At 41.4% G+C, this 25,259-nt stretch overlaps 1 protein-coding gene across 2 annotated transcripts; it reads right to left on the bottom strand.

Annotated features, from left to right (window-relative positions):
• Positions 1 to 6,365: 6,365 nt before the first annotated feature.
• AMMECR1L (AMMECR1 like) lies at positions 6,366 to 24,958 on the bottom strand. 2 transcript variants are annotated; one of them, XR_005294817.2, is made up of 9 exons: positions 24,561 to 24,818; positions 23,004 to 23,110; positions 19,338 to 19,782; positions 14,277 to 14,387; positions 13,566 to 13,680; positions 12,709 to 12,799; positions 12,146 to 12,189; positions 11,592 to 11,688; positions 9,879 to 9,894 (listed from the first exon to the last, which is right to left on the bottom strand). XR_005294817.2 is itself a non-coding variant. In XM_038415843.2 (8 exons), the coding sequence occupies exons 3-8, from the start codon at positions 19,742 to 19,744 to the stop codon at positions 9,783 to 9,785; spliced, it is 933 nt and encodes a 310-aa protein (XP_038271771.1). In that variant the 5' UTR covers positions 19,745 to 19,782; positions 23,004 to 23,110; positions 24,561 to 24,958; the 3' UTR covers positions 6,366 to 9,782. The 2 variants fall into 2 exon arrangements, 1 of the variants encoding a protein (XP_038271771.1); XM_038415843.2 differs by lacking the exon at positions 12,146 to 12,189 and having other exon boundaries at positions 6,366 to 9,894; positions 24,561 to 24,958.
• Between the last annotated feature and the right edge of the window lie 301 nt (positions 24,959 to 25,259).

Below are 25,259 nucleotides of genomic sequence, written 5' to 3'. Positions count from 1 at the left end.
TAGAAAACCTGAAACTAAAAAAACTGGCATGTTTAGTCTTGGGAAAAGGAGACTGAGGGGGCTTCAATAACTAATAACAGGCTTCAAATATGGTAAGAGTTATTTTAAAGAGAATGTTGATCACTTTTTCCTCCAGAAAGATCAGAAAATTAGAGAGAAAAAAAATTGAGAGAAAAAGGGAGCAAGGAAGCACCAGATAGCCACAGAACCACTTATAGCATGGCCCTAAGAAAAAGCTAATAGCTTTGAGTTCACTTATTGACTTGAAAGACGACTTGGAGCTGCAAGCAAAAACTATCTCCTGTTTGATTCCTCCTGTGTTCAAGGAAACAGGACTGTGTACATTCTTTGTAAATAAGGACTGCATCAAAGAAATACTTGAGTGATAAATTTCTCCTTTTAACAGAAACAACCCACAGGGCCCCACATTTTGGGTAACAGCTCATATAACTGTTTATATGGATACTAATACCTAGCTCATTTTCATTTTCAGATTTCACAGCATTTTATGAGTTAACCACAACTACCACTACACTCTCACTTGGCTGATCTCCACCATTAGGATGGGTGAGCCCTTAACCTGCTAGTAAATTAATGCTGCTAGGTTGAGAGTTCTTTACACTTGCCCCAATTTCTCAGCTAGTTGCATAGTTGGATAGCTTCACAAACTAGACTATCCCAGCCCTGCCTGGCTGTTCCACTGGAGCCTGTGCCTGTTACTAAGATCAGAGCTGGGAGAGAGCAGGAAAATAGATTGGACTGTAAGGGCTTGCTCAGGTTGCATCTGGGGATCAGAGGCTTATTTCACAATATCCAGCAGCACTGAAGGAAAGTGGAGAGAGAAATGTTCCATGTATGCCACTAATTTCACACCTTGGGGGAAAAGCTGGAAAAAGTGATTCTTATGTCAACCTTATACTGGATGTGGAACAAAGGATCAGATTGTAGGCCTGGCTGACATGAGTAATTAGACATGGGTGAGGCTTTATTTCTTAGAAGACAGGATGAGAGAGGTAACTGGATTAGCAGGCTGGAAACAAAATGTCTGTACTAGCTAAAATTAGGGGGAACACCTAGGGAGCCATTTACAATGGGCAGGATAAAGAATAAGTCATACATGGACAGTGTGTGGACACAGTGTGCTGCTGGGATTGATTCTTACAAAGTAAACAATCCAATCCCAAAACACAATGTACAGTAAATGCAATGTAATATGTGAATGTATATAAAAAGAAGCTTGCTATGTAACTTTGGATATGTGGTTTGCCTTATACCACCCTCTACACTTGAGCCTAATCAACTTAAGTGTAGGTTAATTGTATTCCAATAAAGAAACCTCAGGGACAAGTTTGAAGATGAGCTGAATTTTTGGGAACCAAGTGAATAAAGTCTGAGGCTACTGAGTGGATAAGGTCTCAAAAGCCACCCAACATACTGGTGCTGTGACTTGCTGCTCATCTGGAGCAGATAAAGGGCACATCCCTTAGTGTGAACATTGCAGCCATTGAGGGAAATGGCATTGGATGGGATTATGGGTTTAAATATGAAGAAATTAATACCATGCTGGAGAAGGTTAAATCTAAGAGTGGACTCCCCAGAGAAGTATTAGGGTGAGACTGGGATTGGATGAAAAAGGAACTCCAGAGCCTGGAACTAGACAGGCAAAAAAGAATGCTTGGCAGAGCACAGCAGAGGGCTGTTGAATGCCTTTGACACTGAAAAAAAAACGTAGGACCCACTGGCAGCCATGAAAAAAATTATTATCTACGTTTTTTTACCCTACACAAAGAAAGCTCAAATCAAGGCACTAGATTCACAATGATTATTTCAGGTGGCTAAAAACTTTACAAAACAAAATGTGCCTCCTTAAGAAATAAATGTAAAAAGTATAAAAAGCAAATAAAAGTTGTAGAAAAAAAGCTAAAGAAAACATGTCAAAAGCAACCATCCTTCATGGACTGTATTTAATGTAGGACAGCTTTGCAGGTAAAGTGTACTGAGTTAAAAAATAAGTGCAAAATCCATAAATAAGCTTAATGCCACCAAAAGGATTTGCCTGACAAACGTGTCACTTTAAAACAAAAAGTTAAAAAAAGCATTTACACAAATGAACACTGCAGAGTTTGGATGTAAACAGTTGGGGGGTTGTGGAAATGTTAAAATTAAGGCATTCAAGAGGAGGAATGCTTGGTTTAATAATGGAACTCATTTATGGCAGTATAATAATAAAACCAATGATGCAAAGGGAAGGTCTGGTGGTGACAACTTCCACCATTATGTGCTTCATCTCCTGAGAAGCCATTAAAGACCTTTTGAGAAAAATGGCCTTTCCCGAGAAATGTGTCTGTAAATAATCGATTGTGCTGGCTTCTGCAGGCAAAATGACAATCTAATTTAAATTACTGGACAATAAACAATTTAATCAAAATCATTAAAAATTACATAGGAATTTCTGTGTGACTTAATTGCTTCCGAGTATACTAGTAAAAACATAACCTGGGTACAACTTGTATAAAAAAAAAATTGAAAACACCACAATGGGCATTGATCAGCTCAAACAACAAATTGTAAAAAAAGGAAAACACGCCTAGTAAGTTACAAAGGAAATACTGCCTGTCCAAAACAGAAAAAAAAAAATAAGTAACAATCGGCTTCCTAAAGCCTGAAATAGCTGAAACAAAAGAAAAGCAAGGGAGTGAAAACAGCAGTAAAACAAGACGTCGTTAGAACACAGCGCTTATTATAGCCCAAGCAAAAAAAAATTCTCGCCTGTAAAAAAAAAAAAAAAAAAACTTATTCAAAGCTTAAATATACAAATAAAAATTTGAGTTTAAAATGTAAACAACTTAAGTATCATCTGCTCATAACTTACAATTTACAGAAGGAAAACTTCAGAAATGTAAAATCATTTTAGGAAAGAAAGAGATTAACAGGCTCAGCTGGCAAGGAAGGCTAAGCCAAACAAGTTTAAAATATTTATTTGGTCTCTTAATTAGGATGACCAGATGTCCCATTTTTATAAGGACAATCCCTTTTTGGGACTTTTTCTTATATAGGCGCCTGTTATCCCCCACCCCATCCTGTTTTTCCACAGTTGCTATCTGGTCACCCTACACTTAATAAACTGTTTACAACATAGCAAGGGACTGCAGAATGTAAAAAACACACTTATTTTAAAAGAAATGTTTAAAAGGAGGTGCAAAATCAATTAGCTTTTAAAAAATTCCACTAAATATCTGAACCTTTCATTCAAAGCTGCAAAGCTGACAGACACTTCGATGAAGTGAGCTGTAGCTCACGAAAGCTTATGCTCAAATAAATTTGTTAGTCTCTAAGGTGCCACAAGTCCTCCTTTTCTTTTTGCGAATACAGACTAACACGGCTGCTACTCTGAAACCTGACACTTTGGGCAGCAGCCAACACCTCATGACACTCTTAACTTTATTAGTTAATCCTTCAGGGGTCTCAATGCTTTTCAAAATTTAACCATTTTTTGTAGATTAAGTAATAAATGTTAAACTTAAATTAATAAATAAAAATAAGGTGGCCAAAACTAAAATAGTGGAAAAAACCCCCAAATCCTTTTTTGAATAATAAAGCAGCAGCTGAAAAAGCTGAACCCCCCGCCCACAAAACCAAAAAAACCAAAACCTACAACAACAGTGCACCTACAGAGCTACACCAAAAATATGGCCACAAAAAAGCAACGTTATAAACACTAAGCTTTACGGCTCCAGGTAATCATTCAGTTACCTTGATGGGGATATATAGAAATTAAGTACAAAACACACAATTCCAATAGCTAATATAACAAATTAAAAGTAAAAGTTAAGTTGTAAAAGAAGTGTGTATTCCTATGGAATGTGCTGTGTGTACAGTTTAAAAATGCAACACAAATGGAAATAAAACATGCTACTTAATTAAAATTCTATAAGGACTCCAAAAGAAAAGCTGAAAAAGAAAATAAGTTGTTTTCTTTTTCAAATAGCTGTGTGCTTTAAAAGCAAACACCAACCCAGCACAAATAAATAAATCAGTAAATATAAAAAGTAAAGCTATTAATCCTATTAAAAATCCTATTAAAAAGTGCCATCCAAACTCTGTTTTAATAAGATATTAACTGTGAACAATAAAGCTAATTTAAATGGTCCAATGGCCATTAAAAAAACCTGACAAAACTGTCAGTCATTAAAATCCTATCCAAAAGTTCAGTTTAATTGTAGTGTAAAATAAATGTTACTAAGAAAACAAAAAAGCTATAGAGTAAAATTTTGTAAATAAATTAAAAAAAAAAGATTAAAATGTCCTAAACTAAAAAGTCCAAATAGTTTAGGATTAAAATGCATTAAAAACATTGTAAACAAATGTTCAATTGATTGTGTCAGTGTTATGAAATTTTACCAGTCTGTAGTTACCTAAAAAATTGTGTCCACTAAAATTTGGTAAAATATAGTTAAAAACTGTTTTAAAAGAAACTTTCTAGACAAAAATGCTACTTTAAAATGACAAAACTGCTAAGATAAGGGGCAACTAAACTGAAAGAAGTGTATAGAATTAGCACAAAAAATGCAACATTTTAAAATTAGTATGTTACTCTAAAACCAAGCTGACATAAAAATGCTGTTAAAACATATCCAAGCATTTCAGTAAAAAAATATCAAAAGTACAGCATCCATTAAATAAGTAAAACCAAAACATAATTAATAGAACTTTAACAGTATATAATATACAAAGTTGTAATTGCTTTTTAAAGGTACTGTATAGCATTAAGTCAGTGTGGTTTAATAATATCATGTATCGTACGTAAATGATACATGCTGTATAATGTAAAAGCAGCCTTAAGAAAACATGCTCTCTTTTATCACCACAGAAAAGATCACATCTGGAGATGACAGGTTTATTTCACAATATCCAGCAGCAATGAAGGAAAACGGAGAGAAATGCTGCATGCATGCCACTTATCACACTGGGAAGAGCCTTAGTGATTCTTACATCAACTTGATACTTGACATGGTACAAAGGATCCAATAAGGATCCAGAGCACATAAAATACATGATGAATAAGTCAACCTATTCCAACTCCTTTGTAAACAGGAAGGATATTGAGCTCATCTTAATGTATTCTTAGCTTATTTTTTCTTTATACTATTTAAGTTTGCCTCAGAAGGTGACTTTACATAAACACATAATAATATAACAAAGGCCTCATGAATGCCATAATTTTATGGCTGCAGAATTTACCCTTGGAGGCAGCTGGAAATTTTGGCCACAAATTTCACCCCCTGAAAATTCACCCGCTAGCTTTTCTGTCTTTAGCACCCAGTCGGAACATTTTGCTAAAAAAACAATATTTTCCCTGGTTGCATTTTCTTCCTCCACAAGGAGGAGTCCAGTTTTCAGTGTACATGCTCCTGGCAAGTGCCAACCTTGAATCTTGAAGCGCAGGAGCTTCTTGGGCAGTTTTCTTTGATTAGGACAAAACAGCTTGGAGGTCCTTCTCCTTCCCTCAAAGAAATAAATCACTAACCATTCAATAACCATTCCCACCTAGACCTCTCCCCTTTCATCTACTCTTATTCTTCTTACACTTCTCCTCACTGCTGCCCCCTAGCACATAGAAAATGGAAATATATAATTAATACTATTATATAGTCACTGGATCCTGTCTTAAGCAACCAGTTGAGTGGCTGTTCAACAGAAAAGGTCTAATAAAGGTGGAGAATAATTATTTTCAGTCTCAGTGGGGATTTTTTTAGGGTCATCTGAAGACGGGATGTTGAATAGAAGTAGGTTGCAGAGTAGCAGCCGTGTTGGTCTGTATTCGCAAACAGAAAAGGAGTACTTGTGGCACCTTAGAGTATTCCATTTTTAAAACACTTGCAGCAGCTTGAGATGCATACACAAATTCAGAATTTCCAAGATGCCAAAAAATTCAGCATTTGTGTACTGCTGAAGTCATGAGGCCTTTGCACAGAACACACAGGAATTTAAGAATAAGACTTTGTACTCTCAGAGATATCTACTTAACTAGAATTCCATAAATTAGTTCTGCTGCCAACTACAGGAATATGGCCTTTTCTCTGTAATTTAGTTGTATGTCATTCTTAATGTGATAAACATTCATGTGACTTTTTTTTTTTAAACTTCCTCAAACATCTCAAGTTGCTTTCTTCCTTCACAGCTGGCTGTTTGATAATCTATTACCCTCCTCCAAAAAACAGACTGGAAATTCAAGTTCATTAGCAGACCTTGTATTCATACAACATGTTCATCTTTCAAGGTGAGATAGCATCTTATTCTACCTCAAGATTCAGAGAGAGAAAAAGAGAGAGAGAGAAAAGATGAGACGAGACAGAACAAAAGCATCTTGATCCATTATGATTTATTCTCTACAATACTTCATTAGAGGATAGAGTTCAATGATTTACACTCAGAAGTTATATAGCTAGGAGGCAACCAAGTGTAATACAAATAATTGGTCTGACATCTCTGCACTGAATGTCAAAAGAAGTCTCCTTGCTTTAAGGAAATAAAATTAACCAAAAAAATGAAACATGTAGGTTTCAGAATACAAACAGAAAACAGCACTAAGTCTGTGAAGACTGCAGATGTTAACGTATTATGAAAAACAGGTAATCCTGTGCCAAAGTTAAAATGAACTTTCAGGATTTCTTAGACATTTTTGTTCTTATAAACTGTAGCTATATGTGATATTTTGACCATAAAACTTTTCAGACTGAAATGGCCTCTATAGAGATTGGATGTTTAACATTATGAAAAAGAAAAGTTTAAGAACCTCACAGTGAAAACATTCCAACACTGACAACTCCAGTGATCAAAGACATTCTCCGGTGGTTACTGTAAAACAAGACAATGCATAATTGCAGCAAGGTAACTTCCCAGCGATGGTTATCATGAGAATAAAACCTTCTGGACCAAAAGGCACTCAGCTAAGGATGAACCAAATCCAAACCAGCTGACTATTGCTGCGACCCTCCAAAGAGCAGATTTTACCTGCTATCCAGCTGAGGGCTACAGCAACTGAAGGGAACCCTGCAGAGACGATCTTTAATCCTAGCGGTCACCATTTATTTTGGTTGCCCACTTCTTGTTAGGCAACTGAAAAGCCGTATGTTTCATTTCAGACTTGTCTCATCCTTATGCATACCTGCCATCTAATGATCCAGAAATAGGATTATTTCCTGAGAACCACTGTCCCTGCCAGAGATTTTTCTGAGATGATGTGACTACTGGCATGCTTTTCAATTGATTTCTAACTGGACCCCACTTAGGAATGATTCTGATAGTGCTCAGTTCTCGGACAGCAGACTGGTGTTTCTTGGGTCTGCTTGCTCTTCCACTCACAGCACCAAGACAAGAACACAGTCCATCTTTAACAGAGACATTTTTATTTATAGACTGGATGGGCGGGGGGGGGAGGGGATGGAAGTGGGAGGGGTAAGGCTTCCCCATTCCAGAGCCATTCAGCCCACTTCCATCTAATGCAACCATGTCACTCATTCCTAAAGTTCTGTTCTTAAAATGGCAGCTAAACCACCCCCTCCTCTATTAAAATCCAATCCAATCCAATCCAGAGAACACAATACACTGTCAAAGACACAGATCAGGGCAAACATTTGAAAAATAAACTATAGAGTTGTGTAGCCTGGCACTATATGCCTGCATGACCTGTCTCGCTAGTGTGCCCAGGGGTGAACAGCCTGGCAAGATATACCTGCATGATCAGTCTCACTGAGCATGCTCAGGGGTGAAGTTTTAGCACCAATTGTTTTGCTTTTTTAAATCTTTAAAAATCAAATTCTAACATAGAACACTTGAACAGTAACGAGTGTAGCCCTATGTATCAGTACTGATTGATGGCGGAGGTGAATGGTATGTCCAGACCGGACCCTGCCCCCTCCCACATCAGTTCACGGCACCTAGGAGAGTAATTACAAATCACTCTAGTTTGTAACAAGACTGATTTATTCTCAGCAGCAGGAAATCGTGAAACAATCCCTTAATCTTCAAACTTGTTTCATCTACATCACAAGGGAAATGTAGCAATTCATAAGAATGACCCAGTACAGAAGCAAGGCTGGGACAATATTGCACAGATATCCAAAATAGGACCCCCTCCTTTTCCTCACATCTACATCCCCCCCAAGAGCAGCACAACATGACACTGACAAGCAAAACTGCAAGGTTTTGTTCACTTCTTCAGAGGAATTAGAAGGAACAGCATGCTCAGTTTTGAGGTTTCTTACAGACCCACTTGCCACACAAGGAGAGAATTTGTATAAATTTCTGGCTGGAAATATCAGACTGTTTAAAAAGCCAGCATTACCACACATATTTTAGAGGATATATGCAATCAAATATCCATTAGATCATTATGCTTTTAATCTGTGTTTTCTTTGACCATTCTTGCCTATTACCAAGATATTTGTAAGAAGCTTGTATGATCATTTTACAGCCCCTGCTGATTAATTTAGAGGTGCCATAATCCAGTATTCAGGACATCATTCAGAGACTTGGGTAGGAGGAGTATGCAGACTGGATAAGAAGATGCTTCCATTTAGTAGCAAATATCTTGTGTAATCAGCAACGATGGGTGAGGAAATACAAAATGCACAGGAGTTTAATAGGGTTTGGGTAAAACTGATATTTTAAAAAAAATTGCTTGGTGTGGCAATGACTAAATTGTGTTAGACAATGACTTACAAGCTAACCTACATAGCTTTACTCTGTAGACCTACCTTGAACTGGAACATCAACAACTCTCATATCAGATCGATAGTCACCCTAGAGAAAGTGGCTGTCCTGTTGAAAGGAATGTCTCGGAGAGTGCTTGCTTGACTTAAACAACTTTCAGGCACTAGATTCATTTGTATGACTGCAAACAATGCCCTGCAAGAACCCCCTCCCATTCCCCAATCCATCATAGGCTCTACCACTAGTGTCTAAAGCAGTAAGGAAGCCTAGTTGTAATTGAGAGGAGATCTTCCAGGCAGACTCAAGTACCTCACCATTTCTGTTCAATAGCAGGCTACATCATAAAACACTGTTTAAACCAGCAAACTGAATATGAACCAGAAGAAGAGGGCTGGAGAATTCAACTGAGAGTGGAATCTGAGAATTAAAGCCTTCTGCAGTTTGTTTAAGCAATGGTTTCATTTGTAATACCATCCAAAGGGTGTTCACATCTTTAAAAGGTTTCCATCCAGGAGGAGGGGGTGCTATCCAGATGTTCAACCCTCCCCTTAACATGATGTCCACCTGTGATGTTTGGGGACTGTAATCAGATCTTGATACACAACAAATACCAGAGATTAAAAAAAGAATTTAAAATAACCTAAAAATGTTTTGTTGGACTCCGTTGCCCAGACTGCCAGAGGAACGCTCCTACTTGATCTGGGGGGCTTTCAAAATTAACAATTCAAGTTTCCAGAGTGTAGGACATACAAGGATACAGCAATCTGAAGTGGCACTTGCACTCCCAGAGGTCTTCTGCACCTCACTGCAATTCCTAGTTATGGAGCCCCAATCCAACTAAACCCCCATTTTGAGGGAAGGCTGAGATAAGGCTTGGGCCCCGTAGTTCTGTCACACTCGCATCATTCCCCCCAGGTCAGCTGGAAGGCAGACTTGGCAACGGAAGCTAGCATCATAAAATGGTGCAGTAATAGAAGTAACTGGACCAAGAAGAGGAGGCATCTGCCCCAATGATGTCATAGCCGTTGGTAGCAACTGGGGGGCGGGATTGGTCATGCAGCCGTGTGTCAGGAGTAATGATTGTAGAGGGGCGGGGCATGAAGAGTGCCATTCTGGAAACAGTGCTGACGGGAAGCCATATATTCTGCATAACTGATTGTCACCTTCTCACTGCGGTACCTGGGAGGAAACAGGAAATGACAGGAAGTAACTACAGCATGATATTCATCAGCAAAAATATCAAGTGTGTACTTATTTTCTTAATTTATATAGCATCACAATGGTTGAGCAACCTCACACAGAGCAAGATGGGCTCCGTGCCTGAAAAAATGTAAATTGTGAGATTGGAGTGAAAGGCTGAAGAAGGGCTTTGTGTCTCTATCCATCCATCCTATAAGCAATGCCCAACATTTTTCAAATGTTGGGTGCCTAAAATCAGATACCTAAACAAATATTTAGACACGTGATCAACATGACCAGATTTCCAACAGTGAGACCTCTCAGATGTCAATGAGTATTCAGCACCTTTGAGAATCAGGCCACTTTGATGCAGTTGCCTAAATATGAATTTAGGTACCTAACTTAAAGCATCCAAGCTTGTAAGATTTGGCCCATGATTCAAGAGAAGACACAAGTGACCTGTGCTAGCTTAGCACGAAAGACTGACAAAGATGCAGTTTATGTCAGACCATGCAAGTCCTTCTAGCTAGCTCACTTTTCCACACACATTAGGTGTGTTTTAGCATCACGTATTTCAACATCGGAGCCTAACTTGAGACAGTCATTGTTACAGTGTTTCAGGAAGTGGTAATCTGGAACATTGGCAACAAGCTGCCAGTTTGCATTTGTTATGCATGTCTGCTTTGAGAAAGGTGTGAGTTGTCTGCCATAAGCCGAGGAGTTAAACTTTTAGGGAAACAGTAGAATGTTATTTTCAAGTGTTATTAATCCCCAGTGTGAATTTAACTTTTAATATACTTGAAACATTTATGAAATGACTAATGAAGCTTCAAAGTAAAGGAGGGTTTCCTGAAGAGTATACATAGCTACTTTGTGTTCCACCATCAGAATCCAAAAAATCTGAGAGTCCATTTTTTGGAAACTTGTGAATTTCTACAACAGATCAGGGTTTGCTTCCATGCACAGCATTTTACATATGTACACAACAGCTGAAGGCAAGTCCATATTATCCCTGGTTTTAATGAATCTTCACCCCATCCCTTCCTCTCTGTTACTATACCACATTTCTACTTCCTTGCTGGGGATGGGGGCTGACATGATAAATGATGCTGTTACAAGACAAGAAGCAGAAGTCCCCATTTTTACCCTACACACGCATATCCTGCAGACACTGCTTCCTCCTAGCAGACACAAAGGGAATAGAATCAACAGTGCAGCTGGGAGCATGGATAGTGGACAATTCTGAAAACCAGCCAACTTTAAGGTTGGTTCCACTTTAAAAGAGCTTTAACTTCCCTCACAGATATGCCATCTAACTGAGTAATATATGGACTAGGAGGGATCCATTGAGGAGAAGCATCTACCTTATGTTATCTTAGTGAGTTCTACTTCTTTTAATCTTTCACCTTGACAAATTTCAAGTACAGTTAGAGGCAGTAAAGTTTCGTTTGGAATTTACTTACTTGGAGGTGCCCAGCTCCCTAAGTTCTGGATGAAGTGAACATGTTACACTGTGTTGCAATATAAGCTCTCTACCTCATGTATAACATTTGCGATGCTGGCCTTCACCCTACACCTCTCATCTGAATATGGCATATCAATACTGGTATCAAAGGCAAGCGGAAAATGGATTAATTGTTTTTGAAACCAATAATATACTATCCGATTAAGTTAAAACTACAAAGCTGTCAGCTTACCTGGTGAGTTTAATTGTTTTCCTAAAGTCATTGGTAATCGGGGCCTTAAATCCACCTTTCCTGAGCAAGGAGTCTATGGTCTGGATCTGATCCCAGTCTGTTGAGAAGTAACAGCAAGGGGGATTATTATTTTAGTATACAGCCACATTACAAAGAAAAGGGAGAGACAAACAGGGCTGTAGAAAACCAGAAAAACCAATGCTGACAAAAAACGGAACATACAGCAGGTTACAGACTGAGCCTTATAAAAACACACTGAGTGAGTTGGACATGCATGGTCTCATACTTGCACACTTATCTACACACACCAACTCTTCTAAAATCCTAGGGGAACTGTAACTCCTGAAATATAGCAGCTTAGTGTTCTTCTGGGAAGGTCTCCGTCCTGCTACTGCTGCATGGACCGCTGACCCATTTCTCCATGTATCACTCAAGTTAGTTGTCTAAATCTTAAAATAATACCTAGCTCTTATAAAGTTGAATTTGGACCAGCCTGATGGTCTAGTGACAGCACAGTGCACTGGTGTGTGAGAGATCAGAATTAAAATTCCTACCTTGGTCTTTTGCCCCAGGGCCAGCAGGATGTGACAACTCAACTCTGCAATGTGGAGGAAAGGAGGCAATATTTTGTGCAGTTACAATGGTGGCCATTGCTAGTTGAGTGGGAATTGTGCTCAAAGGGTGCCTGGCTCCTGCCCTCATCTAGAGGAAGCTACATTAGCAAGAATGAGGAGGAAAGGGTCTCTCCTGTTGGAGTGCTGGTGCTGTGTGGCCTGCAAATATCCTTGGTGGTGGGAGAAACACCAAAGAGGAAATATGCAACGCTGAATAAAGCTGAAAGGTCCAAACTTCAAGATCCTCCACTGTTTAAGTCCAGGATCCTTTCCACCCTAAAGGACTCAATTGTGTGTGTACATGGGAGGGGGAAGAAGGGCCAGATGAAAGCTAGACAGCAGTGGTGTGGAATGTCCATTAGCCATATAATGTGTGGTGTGTTTGTGGCTCTAGTGGAAGGCCTTTCACAGCTATTGCAATCTAGACCCACAATCCTTATCTTTAAATATGCCAATTCTGTGACAAGATAAACTGCCATATATGGCAGCCATCTGAAACCCACCTTGTTCCTTAGCAACCTCAGGTAAGTACGTGGCTGTACGTTTGACACCTTTCTCATTGATGAACTCTATTCTGATCCCATGGATCCCAACCTACAAATGGAAACGAAAAGCCAAGTGAGAAGTATTTGCTGGGATTGAATCCCGGACTGACTTATCTTCATCAAAGCACAATGCATCACTGTGCCAGTCTGGCCACATTCCTGCCATGGTAAAGGACTGTCTCTCTCTCCCAGGCCAGCCTAACCAAAGGCTTCCCCAGATGGGCAAATGACCCCCTGCCTTTTCTTCCAGGCCAGTACAACCAGTCTTCCTGCCTCCTCTCCTGGGCCAAACTAGGCCACAGACTTAACAGGGCAAAGAGCTTCCCAGCTCCTCTCCTGGGCCAGCCAGGCCATGAGTTCCTGTAGAGGAAGAGTCACACCAGCAGACTACACCCAAGGCCAAAAACTTTGGCAAGTTCCCCTTCTTTATTTCTCCTTATAAAATGAATGCATTTCCATGTACTGTCTCCCTAGCATTCTGGCACCAATTGGCTCCTTAGGACCTAAACTATATCCTCCTCTAATCCCCAATGTCCTCATATTCCACCAAATTGTCTCTAGATTCCCATAAAACCAGCCACATCCTCATCTCCTTTAACCCTCCAATCAGATCCCTTCCCAACCACAACAGAACTATTCGTCCATCAGGTAACTGGTCTCTTTCCTGTCTCCTCTTGTTTTCCATCCCCAGTTCCTCTGAGCCCAGTTATAACATCCATACACCCTTGTAATGAAGGAGACACATTACCATGTACTAACCCGAACCCGAATGGAACGAGAGAGTGATGCAGAGTTCCAAATGCACCTGTTCTCACCTCCCAGTCCAGGTAGTCACTGGCATCCTCAAAGTTAGTGAGGAGGGAGACAGAGCAGAAAAGTTTAGGTAGCTCCTCACGGGTCAGGGGGGGAAATCGGCTGTCCTTAAGTGCACTACAGAGGGACAGAAACACATGGCCTAAAACCAGACACTGCATCAACATTTCAGACACACACAGAGTCATTACATTTAAAACCTGCCTGAGATTACAGAAAACAGTTTCTCCAGTCACAAGAGGCAGAGGACATTGTAAGTAATCCTACCCTGTTATCTTCATATTATGTATCCAGAGACCTCAACATGGTTCACTAGAAGCTACAACAGAGCTTCTCTGGATTTGTAAAGAAATAGTCGCTTTGGCAAGAGAACTGAAACTGAATTAACCATCAAAACGTGCAGGCTGCGGGCACATTCAGCATGTAAATAAGTTTGAAATTACCTTTAAAAAAATTAAGAGGTCAAGCAAAATCCAGATGTCACAGATAACAGAAGACTCAGCTGTTGCAGAGATGGTCCATAAGGTCCCTGGTATGTCACGTTTTTTCAACTATCGTGCAGTTCTGAATGTTTCTTTTATTATGAAATGTATAAAATTATACAGATTTATAAATCTAATAAAGTTTCTCTGATGCGTTGAATCCTCTTTAAAAACAGAGGTCTTTAGCAAGTTAGGTTGGTCTCAGAACAACTTCATTTTCAGTGTTATTACCTGGTTAATGTGTATTCCCTGAGTCCTGAATGAAGATTCATGGCTGAGAAGGTTCCAATGCAGCCACGAAGCCGCTTGTCTCGCCCCGTCTTCCACGTCACAAAAAGGGGACTGAAAAGGCAAAATACACACACTAGCCTCAAAGAATCCCGGCCTTGGGGGAGACCAGCAAAGTGTGAAAAAGCAAGTGTGTGCTAACTCTGATAACCACCAGTGTGCCATCTGTTACCCAGTAATTTTTTGTTAAAGGCATTCCCCTCCCACCCCCTCCTTTTCACACTACAGCTCAGTATCTATTACCATTTCCCATGAGTGGCAGAGTTGCTTAACCCCATAGGTTGCCTCTCTGTGCAAGTCTCTGAATTCTTAATATTGTCCACTAGTTTATACACAAATCCACAACAAATTAACATAGGTAAAACAAACACCAATATATTTATAGCATGCCTTTAAAACTGAAGGACGCCAAAGTGCTGTACAAAAAGCACACACTTAGGGTTGTGAAAAAAGCTTTTCTTCAGGAAAAAAACAAACCTAGATTTTTCTGGGTTATGTCCAAGTTCTGACATCTGGGTCAATTCCCCATGGCTAGGCAAGTTTTTATTCTTACTCCTTTTGCCTATTTTAATTTGATTTATATTTATGGAGAGTCTCTCCTGCTGAACAGACATTCTTGACTGAGCAAAAACAAAATACTACATCATCCCACCCTCTGACACAGTTTCATTGCAATTTTTCACACCCTTCTCTCCCAAGAATTTACATGAACATATTTGCAGGGTTTTTTGGGGTGGGAGGGTGGGGGGAGGGGAGTTGGTATGAGAAACTGTAGGCTCTAATTTCAATCTGTGAATTAAATTAACTTTTTTAGAACAGGAAAGTGATGAGATTGTCAAGGTTTTCATTAGGCCCAGATGGGAAGCCTGGAGGGGGGGAGTGGAACAGGAATGAGTGGAGTCATTGGTGGCTGGAGAGGAGGTTGTGATTAGTGGGTGGAATAGTCTCATTAGCTGTTGGAGAAGGGAAAGAGTTTGTGAAGGGCTGAGAAGAGGTATAAAGGTCATGAACTGTTAGGGGGTTTGCTAGAGTCTATAAACTTCTAGAAAGTTGGGCAGCGCATCTGATAATGTGGAGCTACACATAAAGCTAGGTAGCTAACCTTATTTTTCCAGGCTTCACAGTACTGAATTCAATTGTTGGTTACTTTTAATTCTAACCAGAATAAATGAGAAAGGCGTTAAACTAATGCTTCAAAACAAGTGATTAGTTGATACCAAACATCAGTGTACGAATTTCTCAGATTGAGTAAGTCTAAAGATGAAAAGTGGTAGAAGAGAAGCAAGAGTATGGATGGAAGTAATGAAAGCAATTTTTCTAAAGAAAAATCTAAACACTGTCAAGAGTTGAGAATGAATAAAGTTAAAAAGGATTCATTCTCATCTCAAAAAAAAATGCAGAAAATTGGCTTTTTTTAAATTTTCAAAAGGTGCCATTGGAAGAAACTTTGTCTACTGAAGTGGAAGAGCAGAATCCTGATGAATCTGTTGATCCTCTAAGTGAGACATTTTCAATGACCAAAACCACTACAATATTTTGCTTGGGGAACAAAAATAAATGAAAATGTGAGCACTTCTCAAGTGCAGTCATGTAAACTTCTGATGTATGGGTGTTTAGAACACTATTTAAAATCCAGTGAGGAAAGCCACACCCAATGAAATTCCCGAGCAAAAATGGAATTGCCATATTTGATCAGAGAAGACACCATTAGTTCAGTATCCTACCACTGACAGTGGCCAGGACCAGACACAGTCCCAGAGGAAGGAGCAAGAAAGACTCAAGTGGCAATTACGGAATTATCTGCCCAAATAGGAAGCTGAAAAATTCTTCCACAACCATTAGCAATATAATGGTTGTTTGAATGTAAAGAAACTCAGGATTAGTGGTTTGAGCAATGCTTGGTGGAACTCTCAGGAGAATGCATCTCTACATTTTCATCCAGCTCCTGCATACTGAAACTGGCAATGAGCATGTGAAAAAACATAATACACATTTCACATAACAGACTCTATAGAGAGGTACTAAACTCACAAAAAGAGGTTTTCGAGGAACTTAGACTCCCGAGGAACCTTATTGCCACAGACTCGGTGGAAATTTGGCTTGATCTAGTAAATACTGGAACCACACAAGGACAAATTAAAAAAAAAAATCAATCAGAAACGCTCTGGAACCCTTCCTTTACTTAGATAACATGACACTGATCCCAAATAGAAAGGTCACAGGCTGAGCCCAGAAAAAGAGGGAGAGCCTGAAACATGGCTGATGGAACATAATCCTGAGATAGTTCCTTCTTTTCTAGGATTGAAATTGAAGATGCATATTTCTACCCAAAATCTATGTTTTCATTGAACTGCGTTGCCACTTTTTTGCATCAATATGATGGAAATATAATCACAGAGGGCAGGATAGTTGAATTCAGAATGGTGTCAATTTTTAGAAGACCAGCATACCTGATGCTGTACAGCCAGCATCCATTGTGCTGGTTTTTAGCACATTCACATTGCTTTGTTCAAAACTTCTTAAAATAATTTTGATGTTGAAAAAGGATATAATTTGTAAAAGTATCCTGGTACCAGAGGACAGACAAAACATGGCTAGGCTTCACTAATTAGCAAACTAGGAACTTGATTATGGTATTTTTGTTGTTTTCCTACTTCTAGAATTATAAGCTTTTTCATTTTATAAACAAGTGCATCTAGTTTACCATTTGTCTAGCATACCTGTCTGTCCACCTGACCTGGTCACCATTAGTGCATAACTTTGTCTCCCTTGTCTATACCTCTTAATTATAAGTTAACAGAGAGAAAAGGACACCATTGCAAATTACTTCTGTATTTTAATCTAACTGCTTTGAGCATTTGACACCACTTGGTTTTATATAGTCTATTACACTTCTGTCTCATGCCCCAGCATGACATCATAAGCCCATGCTCTTCCTAAGGGCCCGAGAGAGTTTGCTAGTAGCAGCAAAGCTAAAGAAGGAACAGCAAGCACTTGCACCGAGTAAGGGGAAGGAAGAGATAGGCCCACAGATGTGATGTTCTGCTCTCTTTAAGACCTTTATAAGTATCACCTTAGGAACAGAAAAACCCTTATTAAAAAAGAGCAATTTTAAAAACTTGAAATGTACTATCAAAATCTTGAATTATTTAAAATTAGTCAGCTTTAACTCTAAAGTGTTCTGTGATAGAGTGTGTGTGAAAGAGGTTATACAAAATAAAGTTGCATTATTGACTTGGGAATAGACAAAACAATACAGCTCATCTTCCTGTTCCAAGCAGCAGGCAACAGACAGTGAGCAGATGAATATATCCTTTTCTAAAAGAAATCCTGTGATCCCAGGGAATGGCAAGGACCCATTCAGCTGGAAATATTTAATTTGGATTTTACCAGCAACTATTTTATAGTCTAGCCTAGACCATTTCTCTGCTCAAATGTATTTATAATACTAGATAACACAGCCTGCAGTAGTGTACAATATGCAGCCAGAATCCTCATGTGATGACAACTGTACAGACACACAACGTATGTCATGTGGATGCCACATATTGATAACTAAATGGGGGTGGAAGCATCCAGTCTATTGAATAAGTCTATAACAAGCTTAGCTATTGATAAAGGTGACATTAATGTAAATTAATTAAAACAATTAAAGCAATTTATTTTTATCCACTTTTGGTGGTGGCTCATCTGTGCCACAACCCCTCTTTAAGGAGTCCCACAGGGTTCAGTTCTCAGGCCACTGTTTTTTTCTATCTGCTTCTTTGTCATCTTTGACACCTGTAACGTCTTGTCATCCATGCTCTCTGCTTGCCTTGACTAAGTAAACTTGGGGGTTCCTCTCAACTCCCTCAGCTAAACCTCACTGTTTTTGATACAATATCAGACAGCGCTTCATCTTAGTTAAACTCTGTGAGGAAATGCTTGAGAAGTATCCTCACAGAACTAATCCATCTCCTGTTTTTTTCTCCTAGACACCTTCTTTGTTCATAGCCTTGGCGTCATCCTTGAACCAGGACTCTCCATCTCTTCTATAGCTGCATATCTGCCTAACACCATCTCCACAACACTGTCCATTTACACCATTGCTTTGATTCCTCCAAATCTTCATTATCTCACTTTGACTATTGCAACTCTCAGCATGTGTGAGAGGATTGGCACAAGAATCAGCATTTGTCTCACCCACATCCTCAACCAACTTCAACTGGCTCATCCTTTATTTCAGGATGGATCTCTTGTTTTCAATAACCTTCCACTGACTTGCTTCAACCTACCGCTGACATAATCGATTGTCCTACCACTCACCAAGCAGTAGCCTCATCCCTTCACAAAATCAGGATGCTAGGCATGAAGGTTGGTTTCACTGCAGTACCTGCCACATGATGTTGGCTCCCTACCCCATCCTCAAATTTACCATCTTATTTTAAATGTCTTCTGAAAAGCTCCATACCACTTCTGTTTCTCTTACTCTACTTTAACCCTTTTGTACAGTTTGCATGAAAGGCATTATACAAGTTAAAGCTGCATTGTGTTATAATGAGGGTGATTACTATATAATTAACTTCTTTCAGTGAGGAATCAAATCACAGTAGAGGGAAGTTGGGGATGCTTTATCATAGACAGGGATTGTACATCTTGGTAAGGGATATATTGCATTACCTAGCACATTAGATAGGGAGCTGAAGCTTCTGGGTAAGCCTATTGCTCTTCCCACAGAGAGTTTCCAAGCTTAACATTTGCCTCTATTAGTACGACAAATAGAAATGTCATTCTCTAAATGCCTACTCATGTCCAACAACAAATCAGATGAGAGTTTTACTTCCTGCTTATGGTCAGTCTTTTTTGTGTTTGATTTTAGATCATCCTACAAGCCGCACAATACCCCCCTTGTGTTCCTGAACACTAGTTTGCCTGTTTTCCAAAGATCCCTTCTCCCTCCCCAACAAGTCAGAGCCCTGGGTGCTTGACTGTCAGGTTTCTTCCTGCACATATGGGTTTACTCACTAGGGATCATTGGTAAATCGAGGAAGTCGTGGCTGAGGGAAACCATAGAGATGACAGTAGAGTACATCAAAGCAGTAGCAGCACATCTCCGCTGTCACTACAAGGTTCTTGGTACTGTTGGCAGTTCCATTAGGCCGAGAAAGTGGGCTCAGAGCTCCTGAAGTGGGATTCATTCGAGTAATTGGGGAATTTGCAGGGCCCAAAGTTAAGTCAGATATGTTCTCCCGTCCATTGCTCCCATCTGCATGCTGGTGGTTCTGAAGATGACCTGAACTTGAGCCTGGCACAGTTGTAGCCTGATTCCCGTGACTGTGTGTTCCACTCCCAGACAATTTGGGTTTCTTTACCCCACAACAGCCTGCTGCCAACTTGGGCTCAAGTGGAGGAACACAGCGTCTTTTTCCCATCCTGATTCAGCACTTGCTGCCTGGAGCACTGCAGAACTCTGGCAAAAAAAAAAAACAATATAAAAGATTGTTACACTAGGTAAAAAAGCAAGAGAGTCTTCCTCTCCCCTATTAAGATATCAGACAGGTTCATTTTGGGAGGGGAAATGGCAGAGCAACACACTTACAGATACTAAACAACACCCAATGCATTGTACAGAGAGTAACTGTTTCATTGAGAGTGAAAATGTATATAAGCCACTATCTCCACATGATCACACTAATAACATGATTGGTGGGGCTTACTGTATATTTTAAAAATAAAAGTAGGAAAATCAATACAAGAAAAATCATTTGGCATTCAAGCAGGAAGTGAAATAGAAAAAAAAAGTGCTGGGACTCTAGTCACATCCCACTTGGCACTCTTCACTCCCTTGGGGCTCATTCTTTCACCTACTGGCTACTGCCTCTCCCTTAATGGCTGTTAGCCCTTCATGTGGTGGGTTCCCCCTCTCCTAAAGGATGTGGTCCACATCTCTTTTCTTGCAAGTCTCTTGAGAGCAAGGCTGTTGGCTTTCCTCCCCTTGATTCAACTCAGGCCTGGTCAATATATGTCAAGAAGAAAAGGAAGCTGCCACCATAAACTGCTGTTTTATAAAAAGAAGCCATTACTACAGACTCCAGTACAGCCGCACCAGGACTAGAACCACCAGCTGAAGGAAGCTGATAGTGTTTGCACACATCAAGTACCAGCAATACAGACTCAAACCAGGGCTCATGGACAGGAAAGACTGTAAGTGGATATGTACCAGGGAAGGGAGTAGCTTTAAGCACAGCATATACCCAGCATAAGAGAAGGAAACTGACTACCAGCCATGGGGGAGGGGGTAGAATTTACCATGGTCACAAGATGTAAGGAGGAAAAAACAGAGTGCAGGCACATGCACCCTGGGAAGGGGCAGATTGAATGTAGACACAGAGATTTGGGCACCTGTGCAAGAGGGTCAGGAAATGATTGAGGGTCAGCATGTACAAGGGGTAAGAATCTATGTAGATAAGTAGATGGTCCCATCACCATAATATCCAAGCATATCAAATTTGAATGTGTTTGTCCTCACAGCCAGCCTGTGAGGTAGGGCAGTATCAGCCCCAGTTTTCATAATGAGGAACTAAGACATGGAAAGTCTAAGTGATTTACCCAAGGTCACAAAGGAAGCGTAGCAGAGCCAGAATCAAACCCAGGTCTCTGTTTGACAGGTCAACGTTTTGACCACTGGACCATTCTTCCAACTTCCAAATATTCAAATGGTCAGTGAAATGAGTGCACACACAGGCTGGGAGGAAAAGAACCAATTTTGTACATAACTGGTTAGACTGTTTTTGCAGGGAAATTCCTTTTCCTACAACCAAGAGCAATTTGAGCTCTAAGGAGTTACTTTAGCTGCCACAGGACTGTTGTGCAATCCCAAAATGGACCATGATTGGTTCGGGATGTTCGTGAGTTGCTCTCTCTCGCTCTGGACTACTTCCATTTAAAGTGTTTAGGAACATCAGGTTTCAGAGCAGCAGCCGTGTTAGTCCGTATTCGCAAAAAGAAAAGGAGTACTTGTGGCACCTTAGAGACTAACAAATTTATTGGAGCATAAGCTTTTGTGAGCTACAGCATCCGACGAAGTGAGCTGTAGCTCACGAAAGCTTATGCTCCAATAAATTTGTTAGTCTCTAAGGTGCCACAAGTACTCCTTTTCTTTTTAGGAACATCAGGACATTTAAATCAGAAGGGACATAGACCGGGAAACTACAGCATAAGGAACAATTCTTCAGTGGCTTCAGGGGATAGATAGATGACTTAATTCTTTCCTCTCTCTTCCTTCATGCCCAAACACAAATGAAAAATATTAGATGGAAATTTGACAAAATGATCTCTGAAATAATTAAGTGTTTAAGTTTCATATACTTCGACTTCAATGTTAACAGCTGTTGAGATGAACCCCTTTGCAATATTGCTGTATTGCCTTCATGAAAACAGTGCATTTGTCCACTGTTTTTGCAAACAACTTTTTTTTTTTTTAAATAAAAATTTAAGCTCTGAGCATGTATCATTACACAGAGAGAGAAATGGCATGGAAGGGAGGTCTTCTATGTTCTCATCTCTTCAGAGGCTCCGTATCAGGTAGAACCATCCTGCTCGCAACAGAGAGCTGCACACATCAATGACTGACTCCTGCATTAGCCAAAGTGCATCACTTCTGAGCTACTAATGACTCCTTCCACTCATCCTATACCCCAATTTTCACAACAGCCAACCTTCAGTTCAATCAAGGTGTTACTACCACAAAGATCAAACTTCTGCTCTTCATTTTTGTTACTATAGGACTATAATTCATTATATGGCAACAGAAACAAGGGCTCCAATCAGTAAAGATGGTCATTTTTGTAGTAACATTCTTGGGTCTTATGAACAAGTGCTGTGATTTATTTTCCATTTTGATATGGATAGGGCAAGAAATATGGTTCTACATGCTTTAAACAACGTAAAGCGAATGAGTTTAATGCTCATGAAACTAAGGGACTAAATTGCACAGGTATGTGATGTGCCATCTTTCCCATACAACTATGCCAATACACCTCCATCCTGACCTGCAACAGTCCAATATTGCAGTCCAAGTTTGGTTTTCAGCAGTGACCACTCATCCTCCCCAATTGCTTTGCAAACAAATGAAGACTAGAGTGACACCAAGATTATTTTCACTTGTGACCTAATCTAGAATTTGTCCGAGTAGAGATAAAGGCACTAGCTTTCTTCAAAGCAAGAGCTGCCTTTTCATGTGTTTGTAAGGCACACGGGAGCCTCAATCTGGACACTAGTGTAACACAAATGAACCAAATCACACCACATAGCTCTCACTTTATACTCTTAAATTCACCACATACATACCCTGCCCCATTCACATATTAGACTACATCTTTTGAGAGGAGCAGCAAGACTAACAGTGCATGCTCAAGAAACACTTGTTTCAGAGATTGGGCACGAGAACCTTGAGGTTTCCAGCCATTTAAACAACATATCCCTTAAAAGCACAACACTTGGTCAAACTGCCACAATGTTAGTTTATGATGCAGAGTTGACAAAACATGAAAACCCTTTCAGTTTATCCAGGAAGGTAACTTTAGCACCCTGGGGTGTTGGCAGATTGTTTCTCTCTGGGCTACCATTATAGTAAAGTGCAAAGAAATAGGAGCTTACTATGATGTTGTATTAGCATGAGGCCATACTTACTGAAAACAGAAAGCTTGTATTGCCAAGAGAGCAGCAGCGTGTGGGGGAAGCTACTTTATATCAGGAATGAATTCTCTTTTCTCAGGTCCCATTCCTATTCCCCAAATCTGAAAGGGAGGATTTCAGAGATTGTGTTATAGATGAGGCTGAAGTTATAAAATGGTCATTACATGAAGACAAGAATTGTACAAAAAGATTCATGGAAGCTAGAGACTGGAGAGGAGACCACTCCTAACCACCAGGCCTAGGCGATATACAGGAAGAGGTGGATCAGGTGAAGCAGCTAACAAAGGCTGGGTATCTATCAATCATCACATTCCCTGGTCCTCTTGCATATGCTGCTGTCTGGGTATAATATAAACTCATGCAGAAGTCAGCATGCAAAGACCAGATACTTTAGTGGAGGCACTGTTTTTAATACAATATCAAACAGCACTTCACCTTAATTAAACTCTGCCCTGGACAAGGAACTGCCTTCCCACCCTTCAGGAAAGGGCAAGACAGACACAGAGCAACCAGGTGCTTTCAATAAACTCCAATTACTCTAAATTCCCAATGTTTTATGTCTTGGGGTATCTGCAAGGACTGGCAGGGGTGGGGTGGAGATAGGGCAGGTGACAGGGTGCATGTGCAGTGAGACAGGCAGGGGAGGGCAGGAGGAACTAGCAGGAGAGAAGCTGGCCTGAGAGGGAATATAGCATATGGAGGGGGGGCCGGGAAAGAGATGACTGGGCAAGTGGGGAGGAAGCAGGTGGTGTGGGGGTTTAGGTGGCTGGAGATGACCAGGCAAGCGGGGCGGGAGGTGACCAGATAGGGGATGATGGGGCAGCAGGTGATCAGTTAGGAGGGCAAGAAGTGGCCACTGGGGCCTATGGGGATAGGGTGACCAGATGTCCCAATTTTATAGGGACAATCCTGATCTTTGGGGCTTTTTTTAATATAGGGTCCTATTACCCCCCACACCCTGTCCCGATTTTTCACACTTGCTCTCTGGTCACCCTATAAGGGGAGGAAGGTGATTGGGCAGGTGATGGGGCAAGAGATGACCAGATGGGGGAAGAGAGCAAGAGGTGAGGGGGAAGGGACAGGAGATGTAAGGACAGGGGAAAAGAAGGTGACAGGTGACCAGGAGGGGGGAAAGGAGGAGCCAGAGCCAGAGGTAACCGGGCAGGGGGAAAGGAGATGATACGGCAGCAAGTGACTAGGAGGAAAGAGGTTATAGGGCAGCAAGTGACGTGCGGGGGAAGGAGAAGGAGACAGGGCAGGGGCTGGCGGGGCAGCAGCAGGTGACCAGCGGGGGCTGGGGGAGAAGGTGACTGGGGAGGTGATGAGGCAGGAGGTGAGCGGGGCGGGGGCAGCGAGGCTGCTTCTCGCCAAGAGGCGGCGCCCGAGGCCGCTAAACTTTCCGGGACGGGGGCGAGCGCGGCTGCACAGTCACCGCCCCGGCTCAGGACGGGGATTGAAGCTCCATCACCCCGCGCGCAGGGAGGGGGCCCGGCTCCCCCGAGCGCAGAGGCCGCTGTGGGTGGACGGGGGCCTGGCCGGGGACTTTCCCACCTTCTCCTCCGGCGCCGGACGCGGCTTCTCTGCCGTCTCAGCCCAGCCGCCGCCGCCGCCGCTGCCTCCCCTCCGCCGCCTCCTCCCGCTTCATGGAGCCATGGGCTGGGCAGGGGCTCCCCGGAGAAGCGGGCCCGGCGGGGCGGGGGGGGCCGCACAGCGAAGCCGGGACGAGGAATCCCCCAAGCCGCCGTGCACAGGGGCTGGAGGACTAGAAGGGAGCGAGACAGCACCCAGGTCCTCCCCTATCCCAGAAGCCTCCTCCCTGACAGTGAGGTAATAGGGGAAGAATGTGCACAGTCCGCCAGCCTCCCATCGGCCTCGGCCCGACCATAGAGCAGAAGGGATAGTCTTCCACAAAGAAACCATAGATGCCGAATACTTCCGCTTCGCACCATGTGACCCCAACCAGAGGCCACGCCTTTCTTATCACGTGAGAAATCGCACGTGACTCTTTTAACACGAATGGGTTAAAAGGACTCTTCCTCTCCCTACTCCCCCCGATGGCGTGCGAACCGTTGGTTTGGGCTATTGGCTGATGGAAGGGCTTGACTCACGCGGTGTAAATGCTGCTCTCTCATTGGGTAATGAACACGGTCGGAGGAGCACGCGCGGCTGGGGGCGGAGAAGGGCATGCGCACCAGAACTGGGGGGCGGGTGGTAGCGTCTGCTTCGTGACGTGTGGGCGGGCGGCTCAGG

The sequence above is a fragment of the Dermochelys coriacea genome, chromosome 9, assembly GCF_009764565.3.
Source record: "Dermochelys coriacea isolate rDerCor1 chromosome 9, rDerCor1.pri.v4, whole genome shotgun sequence".
In the NCBI taxonomy this organism is placed as follows: Eukaryota; Metazoa; Chordata; order Testudines; family Dermochelyidae; genus Dermochelys; species Dermochelys coriacea.
The sequence above is the reverse complement of the archived record's forward strand: the minus strand, read 5'-3'. Positions and strand labels throughout refer to the sequence as shown.

What these genes read in the sequence shown, in the direction of transcription:
- AMMECR1L (XM_038415843.2), bottom strand. Translation starts at nt 19,744, where the DNA reads ATGGGAAAAAGACGCTGTGTTCCTCCACTTGAGCCCAAGTTGGCAGCA. An exon ending in CGATTTACCAATGATCCCTA is followed by an intron (nt 14,388 to 19,337) that starts GTGAGTAAACCC and finishes TTGCCTTTTCAG; the next exon opens with TCCCCTTTTTGTGACGTGGA. An exon ending in AGGGAATACACATTAACCAG is followed by an intron (nt 13,681 to 14,276) that starts GTAATAACACTG and finishes GTCCCTCTGTAG; the next exon opens with TGCACTTAAGGACAGCCGAT.